Raw genomic sequence first — 18,288 nt, forward strand, 5'->3', positions numbered from 1 at the left:
ATAATAATAATATAAATCCTGTATAATAATAATAATATATAAATCCTGTATAATAATAATAATATAAATCCTGTATAATAATAATATATAAATCCTGTATAATAATAATAATAATAATAATAATATAAATCCTGTATAATAATAGTAATAATATATAAAATCTGTATAACAATAATAATAATAATAATATAAATCCTATATAACAATAATAATAATAATATAAATCCTGTATAATAATAGTAATAATATATAAATCCTGTATAATAATAATAATAATATATAAATCCTGTATAATAATAGTAATAATATAAATCCTGTATAATAATAATAATAATATAAATCCTGTATTGTATAATAATAATAAATTTCTAAAAAAGCAAAAAAAAGAATCAAAGGATGCTATTTATATCATGCAATGATTTAATTATTAAAGACACGCTGATATAAGACCAGATACGTGAGCTGCCTATTATACAATGGTCTGCTGCTTGGAAGACTACATTTCCCAGCGTGCCCCGGGGCAGGAAGGAAGCGCCTTGGGTTTAGCATCAGCTGCTGCTGTCTGTAGTGCTTGTGTCGTCTTAAAGGCAGCTGCATCCAGCAGCCTTGGCTTTTTATAGGGCCGGTGGGGGGAAGGGGAGGTGGAAGCTTGCCAGCGATATATGATGCCTGGCCTCTGTAGCCGTGGCTAATTTAATCTATAAAAAGGGAGACTCCAGGGATTAGTATTACGCCGCGGTGCAGGTGGCTACGGGAATGAAAACACGACGGCATCATCCGGAGCTCGTCACCCAACTGCTGGATTTAAATCTTCTGGATCCACCATTCCCTCTCATCCTGAATCCTCCTTCTCTTTCCCTCTTCCATTAACAAAAGAGGCTGGAGCTTTGATTAAGCGAAAATTCTCAAACCGTAGGTTCCCCCACCTCCATCCCCGGGGGCGTCCTTTCTATTCACCGGCAGGTGTCCGTACTCTGGATGTGAGCCGTGAATGAACAACGCGGTTGTAACACCTGACCGATTCCGAAATTAGGCTCCACCGAATACGACATGAGGCTCGGACGGTTGGCAAGGACCGCTTCGAAAATTTGCACAAAAGGTTCCGCCACTACGCAGAAGTCTTATTTAGGATTCCCCGTTGGATGTTCGTAAATGGACTCTAGCTACTCTTGCAGGGCCGAGGAGTATTCCGGACGGTTGCAAGCCCCATGGGCCTCACGTTCCCCAAGAGGTAGATCTATGAAAATTGTGACAAATTTTTTGTTGTCCGTCGCTAATTGTTAGCTGCAAGTTTGAGGCGCTGATAAAAAGTTTCCAGCCATTGTTGGTCGGAGGTCGGTGACGCTGAGATGGATCGCCAACGGGCTGAGATGCTGATAAAGATTGCCCGAGTGCGCCTCCAGTGTGGGAGGACGGAAGACGCCTTGAATTACCTTTACCAAGCCCAGAGCCTCTTTCCGACTCGTACGGCGGCCGGGCTCATACAAGCCATACGGGGCGGTTGGTTTGAAGCAGAGAGGGCCTTCTATGAGCCGCCCCACAGCCATTATAGCGGCTGCTGGCAAAACGCCAACCATTACGCCGGTTGTGGCAGTTGCGGTAGGCCTGCATTCCACCAGCATGATGACGAAGAAGAGGAGGATGATGATGACGAGGAAGAAGACGACGACGATGATGAGGAGGAAGAAGAGGAAACACAGGAAGAAAAGGTCACCCAAGGGTTTGCTGACACAGACAACTACTACAGCGTGCTTGGAGTTAGAAAAGATGCCAGCGAGGACGTTCTGCGCAAGGCCTATCGGAAGTTGGCGTTGCGGTACCACCCTGACAAAAACAGCTCTCCGGGTGCCACAGAGGCCTTCAAGGTGATTGGGGCAATGGGATACAAAAGATGTGTGAGTACCTGATGAATGGGCTTGTAGGTCATTATAATAAAATGTAATGGCCACTAGATGGAGCTGATGATTATAGGAAATAATGACTTAAAGCAGAGCTCCACCCAAAAGGGGAAGTTCTGCTTTAAGCCTTTGTCCCCCACTCCCCATTAAGGATTGGCACCTTTGGGGAGCGAGGGGGTACCCAAATTTGACATATACCCGCTCCCACTTCCGCGCTGCAATTGCCTAGGTCAGGGGTAGGCAACCTGCGGCTCTCTAGCTGCTGTGGAACTACATTTCCCATGATTGCAACATTACAAAACTGAGAATTACAGCTATGACTTGCAGAGGCATGATGGAACTTGTAGTCCTGCGGCTCTCAGGTTGCCTACCCCTGGCCTAGGTGATCGGAAGCGGAATTCGTCCTCCCCCCCCCCCCTCCCCGTAGTCTTCTGGGACACGTGACAGGTCCTAGAAGACTACGGGGCCATTCACAAAGCACAGCGCTACTCACGCATGCGCAATGGGCACCCGGCTGTGAAGCCGCAAGCTGTCACAGCCGGGTGCCCACACTAAAGATGGCGGCACTGGGTAGAGAAGACGGCCGGTGAAACCAGCCATGGTGAGGACACCGCTGGACCGAGGGACAGGTAAGTGGCTGTATTTTAAAAGTCAGCAGCTACAGTTTTTGTTAAGGTGGAACTCGGCTTTAAAGTGATTGGAAAGGAATACGTTTTATTTTTTTAAAAATAACAAGCAAGTAATATTTACCTACCCTGTCCACTGGTTTTGCACAGAGCAACCCTGATCCTCTGCTTCTGGGGCCCCTTGCCACTGCTCTTGGCTCCTCCCCCTACTAAGTGCCCCCATAGTATTCCTCTTGGTCTCAAGCCGGCTCTGTGATACACCCCACTCTCTCTTCACTGGCTGTGATTGACAGCAGTGTAAGCCAATGGGAGAGAGTGGAGAGAGCCTCAGCTCTGGTGCACAGAGCTGGATCGAGATGGAACCCAGGTAAGTATAAGATGGGGGCTGGGGGGAATGGGGGGGGGGGGAGCTGCATGAACAAAGTTTTTACCTTCATGCCTAGAATACATTAAGGTAAAAAAAAAAAATTCTGCCTTTAGAACCAGTTTGGTTACTATGATCGTCAGCTCCATCTAGTGACCATAATGTGACATTTTCCTGATTCACTCTATTCTGTAGGAATATTCGATTTTACCCCCATTCACACTGAACAAATGCAGTTTCAGAGGGCAATGGGCTCTGTGAATTCTTATATAACTATACCCCTTAGTATGCATGTGCTGTACCTACCATGACAAATATATCTGATAACAGGTCCACTTAACGAGTTATAAAAATAACAGAACTCTGTTATTCTATATGGTAAATCTCCTTAATTTGGCCTCTTTTTTTTTATCAGTCACATTCATCAGAGTCAATTCAAATGAATATGAGAACTGCAATTAAGAAATATCAAAAAATATTGTTTACTTTAAAATTTAATTTGAATTCTTCAATTGCAATAAAGTAACTTAATTTAAAAATTTGACAAATGTTCTGTGATATCAGGTCTATTATACTATATAGTCTGTTATACGCAAAACGCAGTCTGCAGCTGGAAACAAAGTAAGTCAAGTATTGGGGGGGGGGAGGACTTAAGCACTTCCAGTCCGGACACTTTCCCCCCCCTTCCAGTCCGGGCACTTTCCCCCCCTTCCAGTCCGGACACTTTCCCCCCCTTCCAGTCCGGACACTTTCCCCCCCTTCCAGTCCGGACACTTTCCCCCCCCTTCCAGTCCGGACACTTTCCCCCCCCTTCCAGTCCGGACACTTTCCCCCCTTCCAGTCCGGACGCTTTCTCCCCTTCCAGTCCGGACGCTTTCCCCCCCTTCCAGTCCGGACACTTTCCCCCCCTTCCAGTCCGGACACTTTCACCCCCTTCCAGTCCGGACACTTTCACCCCCTTCCAGTCCGGATACTTTCACCCCCTTCCAGTCCGGACACTTTCCCCCCCTTCCAGTCCGGACACTTTCCCCCCCTTCCAGTCCGGACACTTTCCCCCCCTTCCAGTCCGGACACTTTCCCCCCCTTCCAGTCCGGACACTTTCCCCCCCTTCCAGTCCGGACACTTTCTCCCCCTTCCAGTCGGGACACTTTCCCCCCCTTCCAGTCGGGACACTTTCCCCCCCTTCCTGTCGGGACACTTTCACCCCTTCCTGTCCGGACACTTTCTCCCCCTTCCAGTCGGGACACTTTCTCCCCCTTCCAGTCGGGACACTTCCCCCCCCCTTCCAGTCCGGACACTTTCACCCCCTTCCAGTCCGGGCACTTTCTCCCCCTTCCAGTCCGGGCACTTTCCCCCCCTTCCAGTCCGGGCACTTTCTCCCCCTTCCAGTCCGGACACTTTCCCCCCCTTCCAGTCCGGACACTTTCCCCCCCTTCCAGTCCGGACACTTTCCCCCCCTTCCAGTCCGGACACTTTCCCCCTCTTCCAGTCCAGGCCAATTTTCAGCTTTCAGCGCTATCACACTTTGAATGACAATTGCGCGGTCATGCAACTCTGTACCTATATGAATTTTTTAGCATTTTTTTTGAGACAGATAAAACTTTATTTTGGTGGTATTTATTCACCGCTGGGATTTTTATTTTTTTGCTATGTAAATGAAAAAGTCCAAACATTTTGAAAAAAAAAGTGGGTTTCTTAGAAAATTTTGCAAATTAATTATCTTTCTTCATAAATCTTGGCCAAAATGTATTCAGCAATCTTTTTAGTAAAAAAAAAAATAACCTAAATTAGTTTATAACCAAAAATTATAATTATTTTAGTAATAATAATAATAAAAAATTATAATATACATTTTTATTTAATTTTTTTTATATTATTATTTTTTATTTTTTGTTAACATACTGTCACCCTAGCAGTACAGTGTCACCATGGTGACACTGTACTACTTGTGGGGGGTGAGGAAGATTTTATTTTTTTTACACTGATTGCTTTTACACCCATAAAGGATGCAAAAGCAATCATTTCTCCTCTCTGGCTGCATTCTTGCAGCCATTGAGAACTACTGTGTGAGCTGTGATTGGTCACAGCTTGTCACATGGTACACGGCTGTTGTGAATAGCCCTGTCCATGTGATCATTCACAGATTTCACTAGTAGTAAGCAATGATGTCAGGAAGTGACATCTTGCTTACTACTCTGCATGTGATCACTGATTGGCCAATCAGTGATCACATGATCCGGACCTCACACAGAGGCCCCCTACAGCGATCGGTGTCACAGCGGGCTCCGGATCACAGTGCCGCGAGCTCCCAGGGAGCGTGCACAGGCAAAGAAGCGGGAGGATGTTTATAAACAGCCACCCGCCCCTGCGTACATGGGCCGCACGGGAAGTGGTTAAAGTGACTCCAAACGCTTTTTTTTTTTTTTACGAAAAATTAACAAACATGTCTATACTTACCTGCTGTGTTTAGTGGTTTTGCACAGAGCAGCCCAGATCCTCCTCTTCGCGGGGTCCTCCTGGCTCTCCCCTCCTGTCGGTGCCCCCACAGCAAGCACCTTGCTATGGGGGCACCCGCTGCTCCGTGTGTCCATTCACACACAGAGCTGTGGCTCGGGCCCACCCCCTCTCTCTTCTCATTGGCTCACTGGCTGTGATTGACAACCAATGGCTCCCGCTTCTGTCTTAGGCAATGAGAAGAGGGAGTCCCGGGATAGCCAAGACTCCAGTGCACATCGCTGGATGGAGAGGGGGCTTAGGTTAGTATTGGGGGGGTTGTGCTGCACACAGAAGGTTTTTTACCTTCATGTATAGAATACATAGAAGGTAAACACCTTTAGAGCTACTTTAAAGTGCAGGGAAAACGTTTTTCTTTAATAAAGGAATTGTCAAAAACGTTTGCAGTTTTATTCACATTTTACCCTCTTTTGGTGAATGGGTAGCGGTACCATGTACCCCATACCCAAACACAAGGGGGGGGGCTGGGGTCTGGGGGCCCCCAGATTACGATAAGTCACCACCCCCCAGAGACCCCCACAACCACAGTCCAGGGTTGTGGGGAAGAGGACCTTGTCTGCATCAACATGGGGACAAGGTGCTTTGGGAGCCCCTGCCCCAAAGCACCCTTCCATGTTGAGGGCATGTGGCCTGGCCGAGCCAAGCAACCCCCCCCCCCCTCCTGGCCTTCCAGGCCTGTGCTCCAATCAAGGTTCTGGTAGGAATTTCTTTTTGGGGGGGCACGCTTCTTTCCCCCCATTTTTTGGGGGGTGGGGTTCCCCTTAAAAGTCTTACCAGGCCTAAAGGGGAACCCCACACACTTTTTTTTTTACAGTGGGGTCCCTCCTAACCTTCCTTACCGGTCCTCTCCTGGACTGAAATGACTTACTCTGATTTCACTGCACACTGTCAGCTTCTTACAACATGCATTAGAAGCTGAAGGAAGTCAGAACCCTCCTAATATCCAGGCTGGAGGAGTTCCAGCATCATCTAGCCCTTTTCTCCTCAGTTGGTCTGTGCCTGACCTGCCTCTTTCCTTTTCCGGATTTCAATTATGTAAATCAGGGAGGCTCGGTGTCACATGTAGGGATCACCTAGAGTGGTTTGCTTGCAATTACATCCTGATTAGGAAAGCCCAGACTGACATCGACCCCTCAAAGCATTTTTTGTATTGTTTTACCTCCTCCCAAGAGTCAGCCCACACCTTGCATCAGGTCTAAGGGCTCTTGAGAGGTAAGGTGCTGTGATGTTTTCAGTTTGCTGCTGGCCCCTCCCACCAGCCAAAATCTGTCTATATTGCATAAAGAAGCGGAGAGACCCAGTGATAATGTCGCTGGGTCTAAAATAAGATGTCATGGAAACATGTTTTTTTTTTTTTTTTAAAGTCATTAACAGGCTAATGAGGGTGAGTGGTTTCAGGGAATGCAAAATATAAACATTTTAACTGGTTCCTGCCTGGCCTATTGTAGAATGACAGCCGGGAGGGACCTCTCTCACTCTGGGAGAATGTCATACGATGTCCTCCCATATTTGCCACACGTGGACGGGCACACAGATCGGTGGTGAGCTGTGTTCCTCGGAGACAGCGCATCACCAAGCAGGGTAAAGAGCCAATGATGTTGGCTCTTTACCATGTGATCAGCTGTGTCCAATCACAGCTGATCACATATAAACAGTAGCTGCTTATCGGCATTTCCTCACCTCAGCGCTGTCACAGAGTTCCTGTGACGGGGACATTTATACTAGTAATCAAGGCACTGATCATCAGTGTCTTGATTATCAGTGCATCCCCATCAGTGCAGCTCATCAGTAACCATCAGTGCAGCCTCATCAGTAACCATCAGTGCAGCCTCATCAGTAACCATCAGTGCAGCCTCATCAGTAACCATCAGTGCAGCTCATCAGTAACCATCAGTGCAACCTCATCAGTAACCATCAGTGCAGCCTCATCAGTAACCATCAGTGCAGCCTCATCAGTAACCATCAGTGCAGCTCATCAGTAACCATCAGTGCAACCTCATCAGTAACCATCAGTGCAGCCTCATCAGTAACCATCAGTGCAGCCTCATCAGTAACCATCAGTGCAGCTCATCAGTAACCATCAGTGCAGCTCATCAGTAACCATCAGTGCAGCCTCATCAGTAACCATCAGTGCAGCCTCATCAGTAACCATCAGTGCAGCTTATCAGTGCTGCCTCACCAGTGCCCATCAGTGCAGCCCCATCAGTGGCCATCAATGCCACCTACCAGTGTCCATCAGTGCAGCCTCATCAGTAACCATCAGTGCAGCTTATCAGTGCAGCCCCATCAGTGGCCATCAATGCCACCTATCAGTGCCCATCAGTGCAGCCTCATCAGTAACCATCAGTGCAGCTTATCAGTGCTGCCTCATCAGTGCAGCCCCATCAGTGGCCATAAATGCCACCTATCAGTGCCCATCAGTGCAGCCTCATCAATAACTCTTCATCAGTGCCCATCAGTGCAGCTTATCAGTGCTTCCTCATCAGTGCCCATCAGTGTCACCTATCAGTGCCCATCAATGCAACCTCATCAGTACCCATCAGTGTCACCTATCAGTGCCCATCAATGCAGCCTCATCAGTAACCATCAGTGCAGCTTATCAGTGCTGCCTCAGTGCCCATCAGCGCAGCCCCATCAGTGGCCATCAATGCCACTTATCAGTGCCCATCAGTGCAGCCTCATCAATAACTCTTCATCAGTGCCCATCACTGCAGCCCCATCAGTGCCACCTATCAGTGCCCATCAGTGCAGCCTAATCAGTAACTCTTCATCAGTTCCCATCAGTGGATCTTATCAGTGCCCATCAGTGCAGCCCCATCAGTGACCATCAGTGCCATCTATCAGTGTTCATCAGTGCAGCCTCATCAGTAACTCTTCAAAAGTGTCACCTTGTCAGTGCAGCCGTATCAGTACCCATCAGTGCAGCCTCATTCTTGCAGACTATCAGTGCCCATCAGTGCAGAAGAAAAATTACTTATTTGCAAAATTTGTAACACAAACTAAGAAAAAAATTTTTTTCAACATTTTCAGTCTTTTTACATTTGTTTAGCAAAAAATAAAAAACCCGATGGTGATTAAGCCCGGGTTCACATATATACTGTATATCGCATGTGATTCGCACAGGAACCGCACCGCATTCCTGTGCAAATCGCATGCGAATTGTGTGAGGTGTGATCGGATCCAAACATTTTGTATGGCTCTAATCACACCACACCCGCACCAAGAAGGTGCAGGACCCTTTTTTTGGTCCGTACTAGAATCTAATGGCACGGGTATTCACACCCATGCGATCTAATTCTGCACATCGCACCGCGTTTTGCGGACCGATTTCGGGGTGTTGCTAACTTAACAAACGCAGCCGCAGCGGTTCACATAAACGGGGTGCGATTCTTATGCGGTGCGGAATTCGCACAGAAAACGCTGCCAATTCCGCACCACATCAGTGTGAACCCGGGCTCAATACCACCAAAAGAAAGCTCTGCCTGTCTAAAACTAAAAAAAAAAATTATACTAAATTAGCTTGGGTACAGTGTTGCATGACCGCGCAATTGTCCTGGGCAGGAAGGGGGTAGAAGTGCCCGGTATTGGAAGTGGTTAAACTTCAGCTAAAGTGTCCAACCAGCCAAAAGCTGGGCACAACGGGTTTTTTTTAGTTTTGGATAGAGTGACGGGGGATTTCAAATCCTGTCCTGCTCTGTCTCGGTGACAACAGTTTCACCAAACAGGAAGTTAGGGGAAGTCTCCCAAAAGCAACACAGACAGCTATTAAAAATGGCCTTTTTTTTCAGTAGAATAGAGGACAGCTAGAATCCCCTCCAAATTGGTATTGTTGTCTTTCCCAGGAAATCTGCATACCTGTCTACTGATGAACATCCCCCACCAGCCCTCTCTGAGCATGTGCGCTGTGGTCTCATTAAAGCATTATTAAACCCCAAAACAAACATTTATTATATTGCAACTTACCAATTCTTAGAGGCGATGGCTGCATTCGTTCTGATGGAGAGCTTGTGCCTTTGAAAAAGGCCGGCGAACTTTCCGTCCGGATCACCGGATGAAACTAGAAGAAACAAATTCTTTTGGGTTTAATGCTGCCCCCTGAGTTACTTCATCCAGAGTGGGGGCGCTCTAATACAGGAGGCGTGTTATTGGCCAGATCACCAAAGCCTAAAAAAAGAAAACGAATGCAGCCACTTGTCATGAATCAAAAGGCATGCCCACGGCGACTAGATAACCGAGCCGTGGTCCGTCTATGACTGGGGTAAAGAGGGAATGAGGGGGACTTACTTCAAGCATATAAGGCTGGCCATGATACACTGTCACAGCCTGCATTACCTCTGGCCACCACTAGAAGGAGACTCCACTTCAATCCAGCTGGCTGACCACAAACAGACAGATACAAATCTTATATACAATCTGGTGCACTCTAAGGGTTGGGGAGCAGTCAAGCAATTTGCACACCCTTCTAGGATTCCTCCAGCTATCCTACAAGTTAGAACCCCGGTGTTAATCACTCTTCTACTGTCCACACAACAAACGGTAGCTTGCCACCACCCAACAGTTTATCCGCAGACTGGTCTGCTGGGCCACCACACACACACATATCTCCGTCTGGCAGATCTGTTACTTTACGATCTGCCAAAGTGCAGTGTAATTGCATACAGATTGGCAATGTACTTAGACCAAGCACATAGACACTACAATACAATACAATTGAGCTTAAGTACACAGAAGTCACTTATTCACGGGCCTCCCTAGGGTTGGTGTCACCCGGTGCGGTAACACTTGGTGACGCCCCCTCCAACGATCCCCGCAGAATGGATTGAGCATAATGGATCGGATTCCGGTCCATTATGCTCCCCAATCCGCAGATCCGATCCATCCTGCAGGGATCGTCGGCTTGCTTTACAACTTATCTTTTCGTGGAGCGGGTCCGGTTTCACCCCGTGCGGTATGTCACCCGGTGCGGCGCGCAACCCCCGCACCTGCCTCGGGACGCCACTGCACTTATTATTTTATGATTTAATATCCCAAAAGTGGGCAGTACATAAAATATGTACAAAGAAAAAAGAGTTACAGAAAATACAAAAAAGCCACACAATTTGCTATTCACTATGAAATAAAAAGGGAATAAAAACAGAAATAAAACTTCTACCAAGATTTATCCTGCGACTGGAGCAAGTCAGAGAAAGTCATATGGAACATGCGCCATATGAATCACCCCGCCCACATCTCAGGGTCCTCAATTTATTGAAATATGGATGTGGGCTGGACTATAGCCCTTGGCCTATCAACCTGGGGGGGACCTATATCAGCCCACAGGATGTTCTGGGGTTTATTTACTCAAGCTGGAGAGTCCAAAATCAGACTCCCTTCTGCATAGAAACCAATCAGCTTCTAACCTCAGCTTGTTCAATGAAGCTTTGACAATGAAACCTGGAAGCTGATTGGTTTCTATGCAGAAGGGAGTCTGATTTTGGACTCTCCAGCTTTAGTAAATAAACCCCTCTGTGTTCTAAAGTGCCCAATCTCAATTGGACCAGGAATGGTTTGGATCACCAGGCACAGGGATAGAATTTCCGACACCAGCGCATCAGTCCGATCACGACAGTACCAATCTGTCAGGGCTCCGGGTATGACCAGAGGTGTGTGGTCTGACACAGGGAAACGCAGGCTTCAGGTATAGTATAAACAATATAATTTATTTAAGACTAAACAATACATAAACGCAGTGCAAGATTAAACATAAACACAGTGCAAACAAACCAAACCAAAACCCCCAACAGATAACAAAAGAACAATACTAAGCGTAGTCGGGCAGGCCGGGTTGGTAGCAAACGGGCAGGAAAGGTACAAAGGAGCAGGCAGAGCGTAGTCAGACGGGCCGGGTCAGAAACAATCAGGCAGACAAGGTACAAAGGAGCAGGCAGAGCGTAGTCAGACGGGCCGGGTCAGAAACAATCAGGCAGACAAGGTACAAAGGAGCAGACTGGAGAGTGGTCAGGAATAGCAGAGGTCAGGACAGGCGGAGTTCAATCAGAGTCAGGGATCAAGCAGGATCAGACAGGATGCAGGTACAGGGGCTGTTGGGAAACATACACCAAGGCCCTGATCACAGGCCTGGCCATTCCTTATATGCACCTTCTGCAATCAGCCTCAGGTGTTTTGGCTGACTGCAGGAGTGAGCCTCTGGTTGCTGAAAGCACCCGCTGGCCAGTCCTGGTACTGCAACCCACAAGGCAGGTGAGTCCCACCACTATTGGCGAGTCCATTCCTGACACAATCACTGTTCAGCTGTCGCAATCAGGCGCCATATAACCGTTTCTCTGGGATTCTATGGAGGCTACAAATACACTTTTACATGTAGATGGAGCCTAAAATGTGTCCAATCAGAAGGAATTATTTTAATTTCTCCATAACTAATATTTTTGCTTTTATGAGAGATGAAATAGATTCCTCTGATCTGTGGATATAAATCAGAGCTGGCATTTCGGAGCCCTCTCCTGGTCCCCTGCGGTTTCTGGAAGCCGAAATGGCTAGAGCTCTTCTTTTAGATTTCAAGAAGGTTTCACCTCTAGCCTAGAAGCTGCTCTGTCCTTTCAGATGCTAATTGGTGAACATATGTCTCTGACTGAATAGTGAACACTGATCTGCAATAACACGGAATGAAACTAGATCTACAATTACATATTTCTACTGATCACATCTCAGCTACCCGACTCTTACATTGATGTTACACCACCACATCTAGTGATGAGTAAGCTGCAATATAATACATTTTTGGTGTTGGGTTTAATACTGGTTCCTATAGATGAGCTGTTGGGGCCCCCAGCCTTCCAGCGGAGCATGGCTCGCTATAAGAGTAAATGGGACCAGAGCACACATGCACAGTAAGAAGAGCACCCAGTAGGTGCAATTACCAAGCAAGGGTTGAGTAATGCTGGGCCCTACAGCGGATATCATTGTAAAAAGGGGGAAGGTATTTTTCACCAAGCAGACTGCACTCAGTGGGCAGGCTAGAGAAGTGCTGAACTTACTATCAGTTGATTTTCCGCTGTACGTGTCCGGCTGGGAAGATTTCCCTTCACTTCCTGTCTTGGAAATGAAACAGGAAGTGAAAAGGAAATATCCCCAAAGCAAGGGGACGTTTTATCATAGACAGCTGTTCCTTCCAGGTTCGTGGGCTCTGGTCGCTTGAATGAGCAAGCCGCGGTGATGTCACTCCCGTGCGTATGCTCTGGAGGGATGGCATGAGTATGCTGTCCCTTGAGAGCTCATGCATAAGTGATATCACTGGCTCCTGTTCACTGGAATATCTTCTAAACTGTGCAAGTTTAGGAAATATTCATTTTACCTACGGGCAAGCGTTATTATAAGATCAGTAGGTAAAAATAGCAGAAAGAGTTTACTGCCACTTTAAATCCAAGACAAAGGTGGGTACTCCAGGCCAGGGGCGGACTGACAACTCATGGGGCCCCCGGGCAATAGGGGATCATGGAGCCCCTGTGTCCTTGCCCAAACTCAAAATAGCCTATGGAAAAGGTACCAGGGGCATCTCATGGGGCCCCCTACTGACCCCGGGCCCTCGGGCAGTGCCCGAGTTTCCAAATGGTCAGTCCGCCCCTGCTCCAGGCTCTACCACCACCACTTGCTAAGGAAACCACCACCTTGAAGGAACAGATGTAAGTTTGCGAACAGCAGTGGACCTTCTAACTAAAGAGCGGTCAATAATGGCTCACCTGGACTACAACACTTCCATTGGCGGTGTTCAGAGGCTTCCATACTGAGTGTCCCTTGTATCCTTCTTAGCTCTCCTTACAAAAAAAAAGGGAAATCACATAGCATAAATCCTTTTAAAACATTTATGAGTAACATTTCACTCACATGTGAATTAAGGCCTTCCAGCCAGCATACACAATTACTGCCATTTCTGAATTACGCGATGAAGTCATTATGCCAGTCCGCCCTATGCTTTTTTTCACAACTGACTTCTTCCAGGGCCACCAAATGGAAGACCAGGACCACCAAAAGAATGGTGAACTCCTCCAGTGGGGAGATAGACTGAAATAAAACTGGGGAGAGGGCCTAACTCATTCCACTCTATCCAAAACTAAAAAACAATTAAAGTTTTGTCTTTACATACGCTTTCACTAAAAGACCACGGTACTAAAGTTGTCCTTTCCAGTTTTTATAAGATTTTAGTGATTGGGTTTACATCCATTTTAACGATCTCTTTTATTGTGTTTTAGGTTATTGGGAAAGCATTCGCCGTTCTCAGTGATCCAGCTAAAAGGAAAGTTTATGATGAGTCACAAAGCCGAACACAAGCTTCCCCAGAAGCAGACATGTCAACCAATGACGTCTTTGATATGTTCTTCAGGGGTCACTATTCAGCCCGAGCGGCCTACGGCTTTAATGGTCATCCAAGAGAGCAAAGGCGAGCAAGCAGAGAAGATGATGGAAGATGGCAGAGGTGGGCAGCTGGAGAGGAGAGACAGGACATACCAAGATGGCAAAGGGAGGAGATGAGGCATAACACGGAACAAGAGTGGAGATGGAGAGAAGAGATGTATAACGAAGGGAGAAGACAGTGGCAGTGGGAGAAAGATCAGAAACAAGATGGCGGACAACCAAAATGGCAGAAGGAAGCCAAGCGGGAGCCAGGCAGGCCAAAAACTCAGCAAGAAAGGAGGCAAGATGCTGGAAGGACCAGCCCAAAGTGGTGGGAAAAGAAAGGTCAAGACAACCGAAAATCAAGGTGGCGTGAAGAAATGGAGAAACAAAATCTCAGACGGCCAAGGAGACCAGAGGAGGAAGAAGAAGGAGGTCGGCCCAAAAATGCATACTCTGCTTTTATCCAGGTCCTCCCAGTGCTTATTCTTGTGGTGGTCTCTGTGGTGGCTCAGTTGACCGCCACCACACCACCATACAGTCTCCATCCTAGACCGTCTTCTGGCTTAACCATCTCCAGGGAAACCAGCAGCCGCGGAGTCCCATACTATGTCGGGCAAAATTTTCACACACGTTATCGAGGGCCAGCTCTGGCAGAGCTGGAGAGGGCTGTGGAGAAAGAGTATGCAGAACAAGTCCAGGCCGGATGTTGGAGAGAGAAACAACAAAGATCTGATCTAGCCAATCTGGCTCGGCTCTATAGGGACGAGAGACTAAGAGAAAAAGCCGACACTTTCAAAATGGAGAACTGTCGCAAGTTGTCAGACCTCATAGGTATACGCAGAGGTGGCTAAGGTGGAACAGTGAAATTCAAATTAGTCCATCTACTTCATCTTCATGAGATCTTAGAATGATGACCAGTTTCAGCATTTAGAAATAACTGTACTTAACCTTTCTACTACTCGTTAATATTACCGCTAATGACTTTTTGCAAACACTGGAGCCTGTAACCTAATAGGATATCTACAAATTGCCTGTCTAAATGCCCATACTCACAGGCTTTTTATACTTGCCCTAAGATGTACGACTGAGCATAATATCCATGGGAAGGTGTTTTGAGGAGCATTCAAGTCAAAACACAGAATTAATTAACCCAATTTTGCAGTGACTTTCAACTTGGCATTATTGAGTACACCAGGTTTCTCTGCTCTTCAAATCCATGTGGTCCTTGGTAATGAAATCTCCTGATCTCACCGTAATTTAACAAACCTATTACCACTAAAATCCCAAATCCATTCGTCTACAAAGATTGAAGTAAATATGACCTGACCTAAAATGTTTCTAAGGTAACAGAGCTCCTTAAGTGTAGGACCTTGTGGTGCCTCCAAATGTTTGTGTAGATCTGGAAACTGACCTTTGTGTTCCTGTAGAATCCACGTGGATCCTAGGCCCAGGTTGAAAATGGAACTTCATTTGAAAACTGACCTTTGTGTTCCTGTGGAATCTGCTTAGATCCTAGGCCCAGGCTAAACACGGAACCTAATTTGGAAACTGACTCTTGTGTTCCTGTAGAGTCCACTTGGATCCTTGGCCCAGGTTGAACATAGAACCTAATTTGGAAACTGACCCTTGTGTTCCTGTAGAGTCCACTTGGATCCTTGGCACAGGTTGACCATAGAACCTAATTTGGAAACTGACCCTTGTGTTCCTGTAGGGTCCCCTTGGATCCTTGGCCCAGGTTGAACATAGAACCTAATATGGAAACTGACTCTTGTGTTCCTGTGGAATCTACGTAAAGCCTAGGCCCCGGCTGAATATGGAACCTAATTTGGAAACTGACCCTTGTGTTCCTGTACAATCCACTTTGATCCTAGGCCCAGGCTGAACACAGAAACTAATTTGGAATTTGACCCCTGTGTTCCTGTAGAGTCCACTTGGATCCTTCGCCCAAGTTCAACATAGAACCTAATTTGGAAACTGACCCTTGTGTTCCTGTACAATCCACTTGGATCCTAGGCCCAGATTTAGCATGGAACCTAATTTAGAAACTTACCCTTATGTTCCTGTAGAATCCACTTGGAGCCTAGGCCCAGGATGAACACGGAACTTAATTTGGAAACTGACCCTTGTGTTCCTGTAGAGTCCACCTGGATCCTAGGCCCAGGTTGAACATGGAACCTAATTTGGAAACTGACCCTTGTCTTTCTGTGGAATCTATTTAGAGCCTAGGCCCCGGCTGAATACGGAACCTAATTTGGAAACTGACCCTTGTGTTCCTGTAGAATCCACTTGGATCCTAGGCCCAGGTTGAACACGGAACCTAATTTAGAAACTGACCCTTGTCTTCCTGTAGAATCCACTTGGATCCTAGGCCCAGGTTGAACACGGAACCTAATTTAGAAACTGACCCTTGTGTTCCTGTAGAATCCACTTGGATCCTAGGCCCAGGTTGAACACGGAACCTAATTTAGAAACTGACCCTTGTGTTCCTGTAGAATTCACTTGGATCCCAGGCCCAGATTTAGCATGGAACCTAATTTAGAAACTTACCCTTATGTTCCTGTAGAATCCACTTGGAGCCTAGGCCCAGGATGAACACGGAACCTAATTTGGAAACTGACCCTTGTGTTCCTGTAGCATCTACTGGGATCCTAGGCCCAGCTTGAACACGGAACCTAATTTGTCAACTGACCCTCGTGTTCCTGTAGAGTCCACTTGGATCCTAGGCCAGGTTGAACAAGGAAACTAATTTGGAAACTGATGCTTGTGATCCTATAGCATCTACTTGGAACCTAGGCTCAGGCTGATCACGGAACTTCAATTTCTCTGCAAACAAAGATTAGGCTCTGCCCCTCAGTGACACTAAGCCCTTCCCCCTGCAAGACTGCTTTTAAATACTCTTACTTTAGTGGACATTAGAGGTTTTGGTATGTGAAGAACAGGGATAGTGGTTAGACCCAGAATGAGTTTAGGCTTAGTCTCAATATGGGCAGAAACAATGGTTCATGTACAACCTTAGCCTAAGATCCAGGCGGGCTCCTTAGGGACATAGGGATTGACTATCACAAGTACTTGGATGCACCACACGGCGACTGCTCCTCAGCACTGTTCTTAAAGTGAATGGTTGAATCATTCTCAGTTTTTGGGAAGTTCAGTATGGAGATTGTCATGTCATGGTTCCTCTCCTTCACCTGTCTCAGAGTTCTAGATGTTCCTGTCCACCTTCAGCCCTTCCCACACATGCTGCTGTATCCTTCGAAAAAAAAGCACATATGAATGAATAAACTGGTATAATGGCATTCCCTCATTATGGGTGAAGCAGGTGTGCCGACCCGGGAAGCAGATGCAGAGACCTCAACTGGGGGGCCGTATAAAAAAATATCCTGTGAGTATGGGCCCTGTTTTCATTTTATTTTGGATTTGTTACATAGTCTTAGACCCAAAATCGGGACACATCAGACGTACTTTAGTGAGACTCATACTGTGAACTACATGCTAACGAACAAAGAAAGTGCCAAAATCCCATCCAGGAACCTGTCTTCAACAAGACCCGTAAAATGAACAAATGTGTCGTACCGATGCTGTCCAGCAGGTGGCACCAGTGATGTGAAGGATATATTTTATGTATAGGTTCACTTATTTATTTGTATGCAGCACCTTACTCTGAACGACACCTTACGGGAATAAAAGCAGCATTAAACATTAGGATTGTAGAGTGCTCCTTTAATTTAAAGCTGAAATCCCTTTCATAGGCTTTTTTGGGTGTGGTTTGAGTGTGGGCGAGAACACAGGGGCCCCATAATCCCCTATTGCCCGGGGGCCCCATGAGTTGTCAGTCCGACCCTGAGATGCCCCTGGTACCTTTCATAGGCTTTTTTGGGTGTGGTTTCCATACGGGAATAAAAGCAGCATTAAACATTGGGATTGTAGAGTGCTCCTTTAATTTAAAGCTGAAATCCCGCTGTACTTAAACATTCACCTTGCAGTCAGGGGCTGACTGACCATTTGGGCACTGTCCGAGGGCCCGGGGTCAGTAGGAGGCCCCATGAGATGCCCCTGGTACCTTTCATAGGCTTTTTTGGGTGTGGTTTGAGTGTGGGCGAGGACACAGGGGCCCCATAATCCCCTATTGCCCGGGGGCCCCATGAGTTGTCAGTCCGCCCCTAAGATGCCCCTGGTACCTTTCATAGGCTTTTTTGGGTGTGGTTTGAGTGTGGGCGAGGACACAGGGGCCCCATAATCCCCTATTACCCGGGGGCCCCATGAGTTGTTAGTCCACCCCTGAGATGCCCCTGGTACCTTTCATAGGCTTTTTTAAGTGTGGTTTGAGTGTGGGCAAGGACACAGGGGCCCCATAATCCCCTATTGCCCGGGGGCCCCATGAGTTGTCAGTCCGCCCCTAAGATGCCCCTGGTACCTTTCATAGGCTTTTTTGGGTGTGGTTTGAGTGTGGGCGAGGACACAGGGGCCCCATAATCCCCTATTGCCTGGGGGCCC

At 47.0% G+C, this 18,288-nt stretch overlaps 1 protein-coding gene across 1 annotated transcript; it reads left to right on the plus strand.

Moving 5' to 3' along the window:
- The first annotated feature begins 574 nt into the window (after positions 1-574).
- On the plus strand, positions 575-17,496 carry LOC149452478 (dnaJ homolog subfamily C member 18-like). The gene is made up of 2 exons (XM_089689339.1): positions 575-1,865; positions 13,650-17,496. Exons 1-2 carry the CDS (start codon positions 1,350-1,352, stop codon positions 14,643-14,645), a joined length of 1,512 nt encoding a protein of 503 aa, XP_089545465.1. The 5' UTR covers positions 575-1,349; the 3' UTR covers positions 14,646-17,496.
- The last annotated feature ends 792 nt before the right edge of the window (positions 17,497-18,288 follow it).

This window comes from Staurois parvus, unplaced genomic scaffold, assembly GCF_062004578.1.
Source record: "Staurois parvus isolate SC_StPar_1 unplaced genomic scaffold, SC_StPar_1.0 ptg000470l, whole genome shotgun sequence".
Lineage (NCBI taxonomy): Eukaryota > Metazoa > Chordata > Amphibia > Anura > Ranidae > Staurois > Staurois parvus.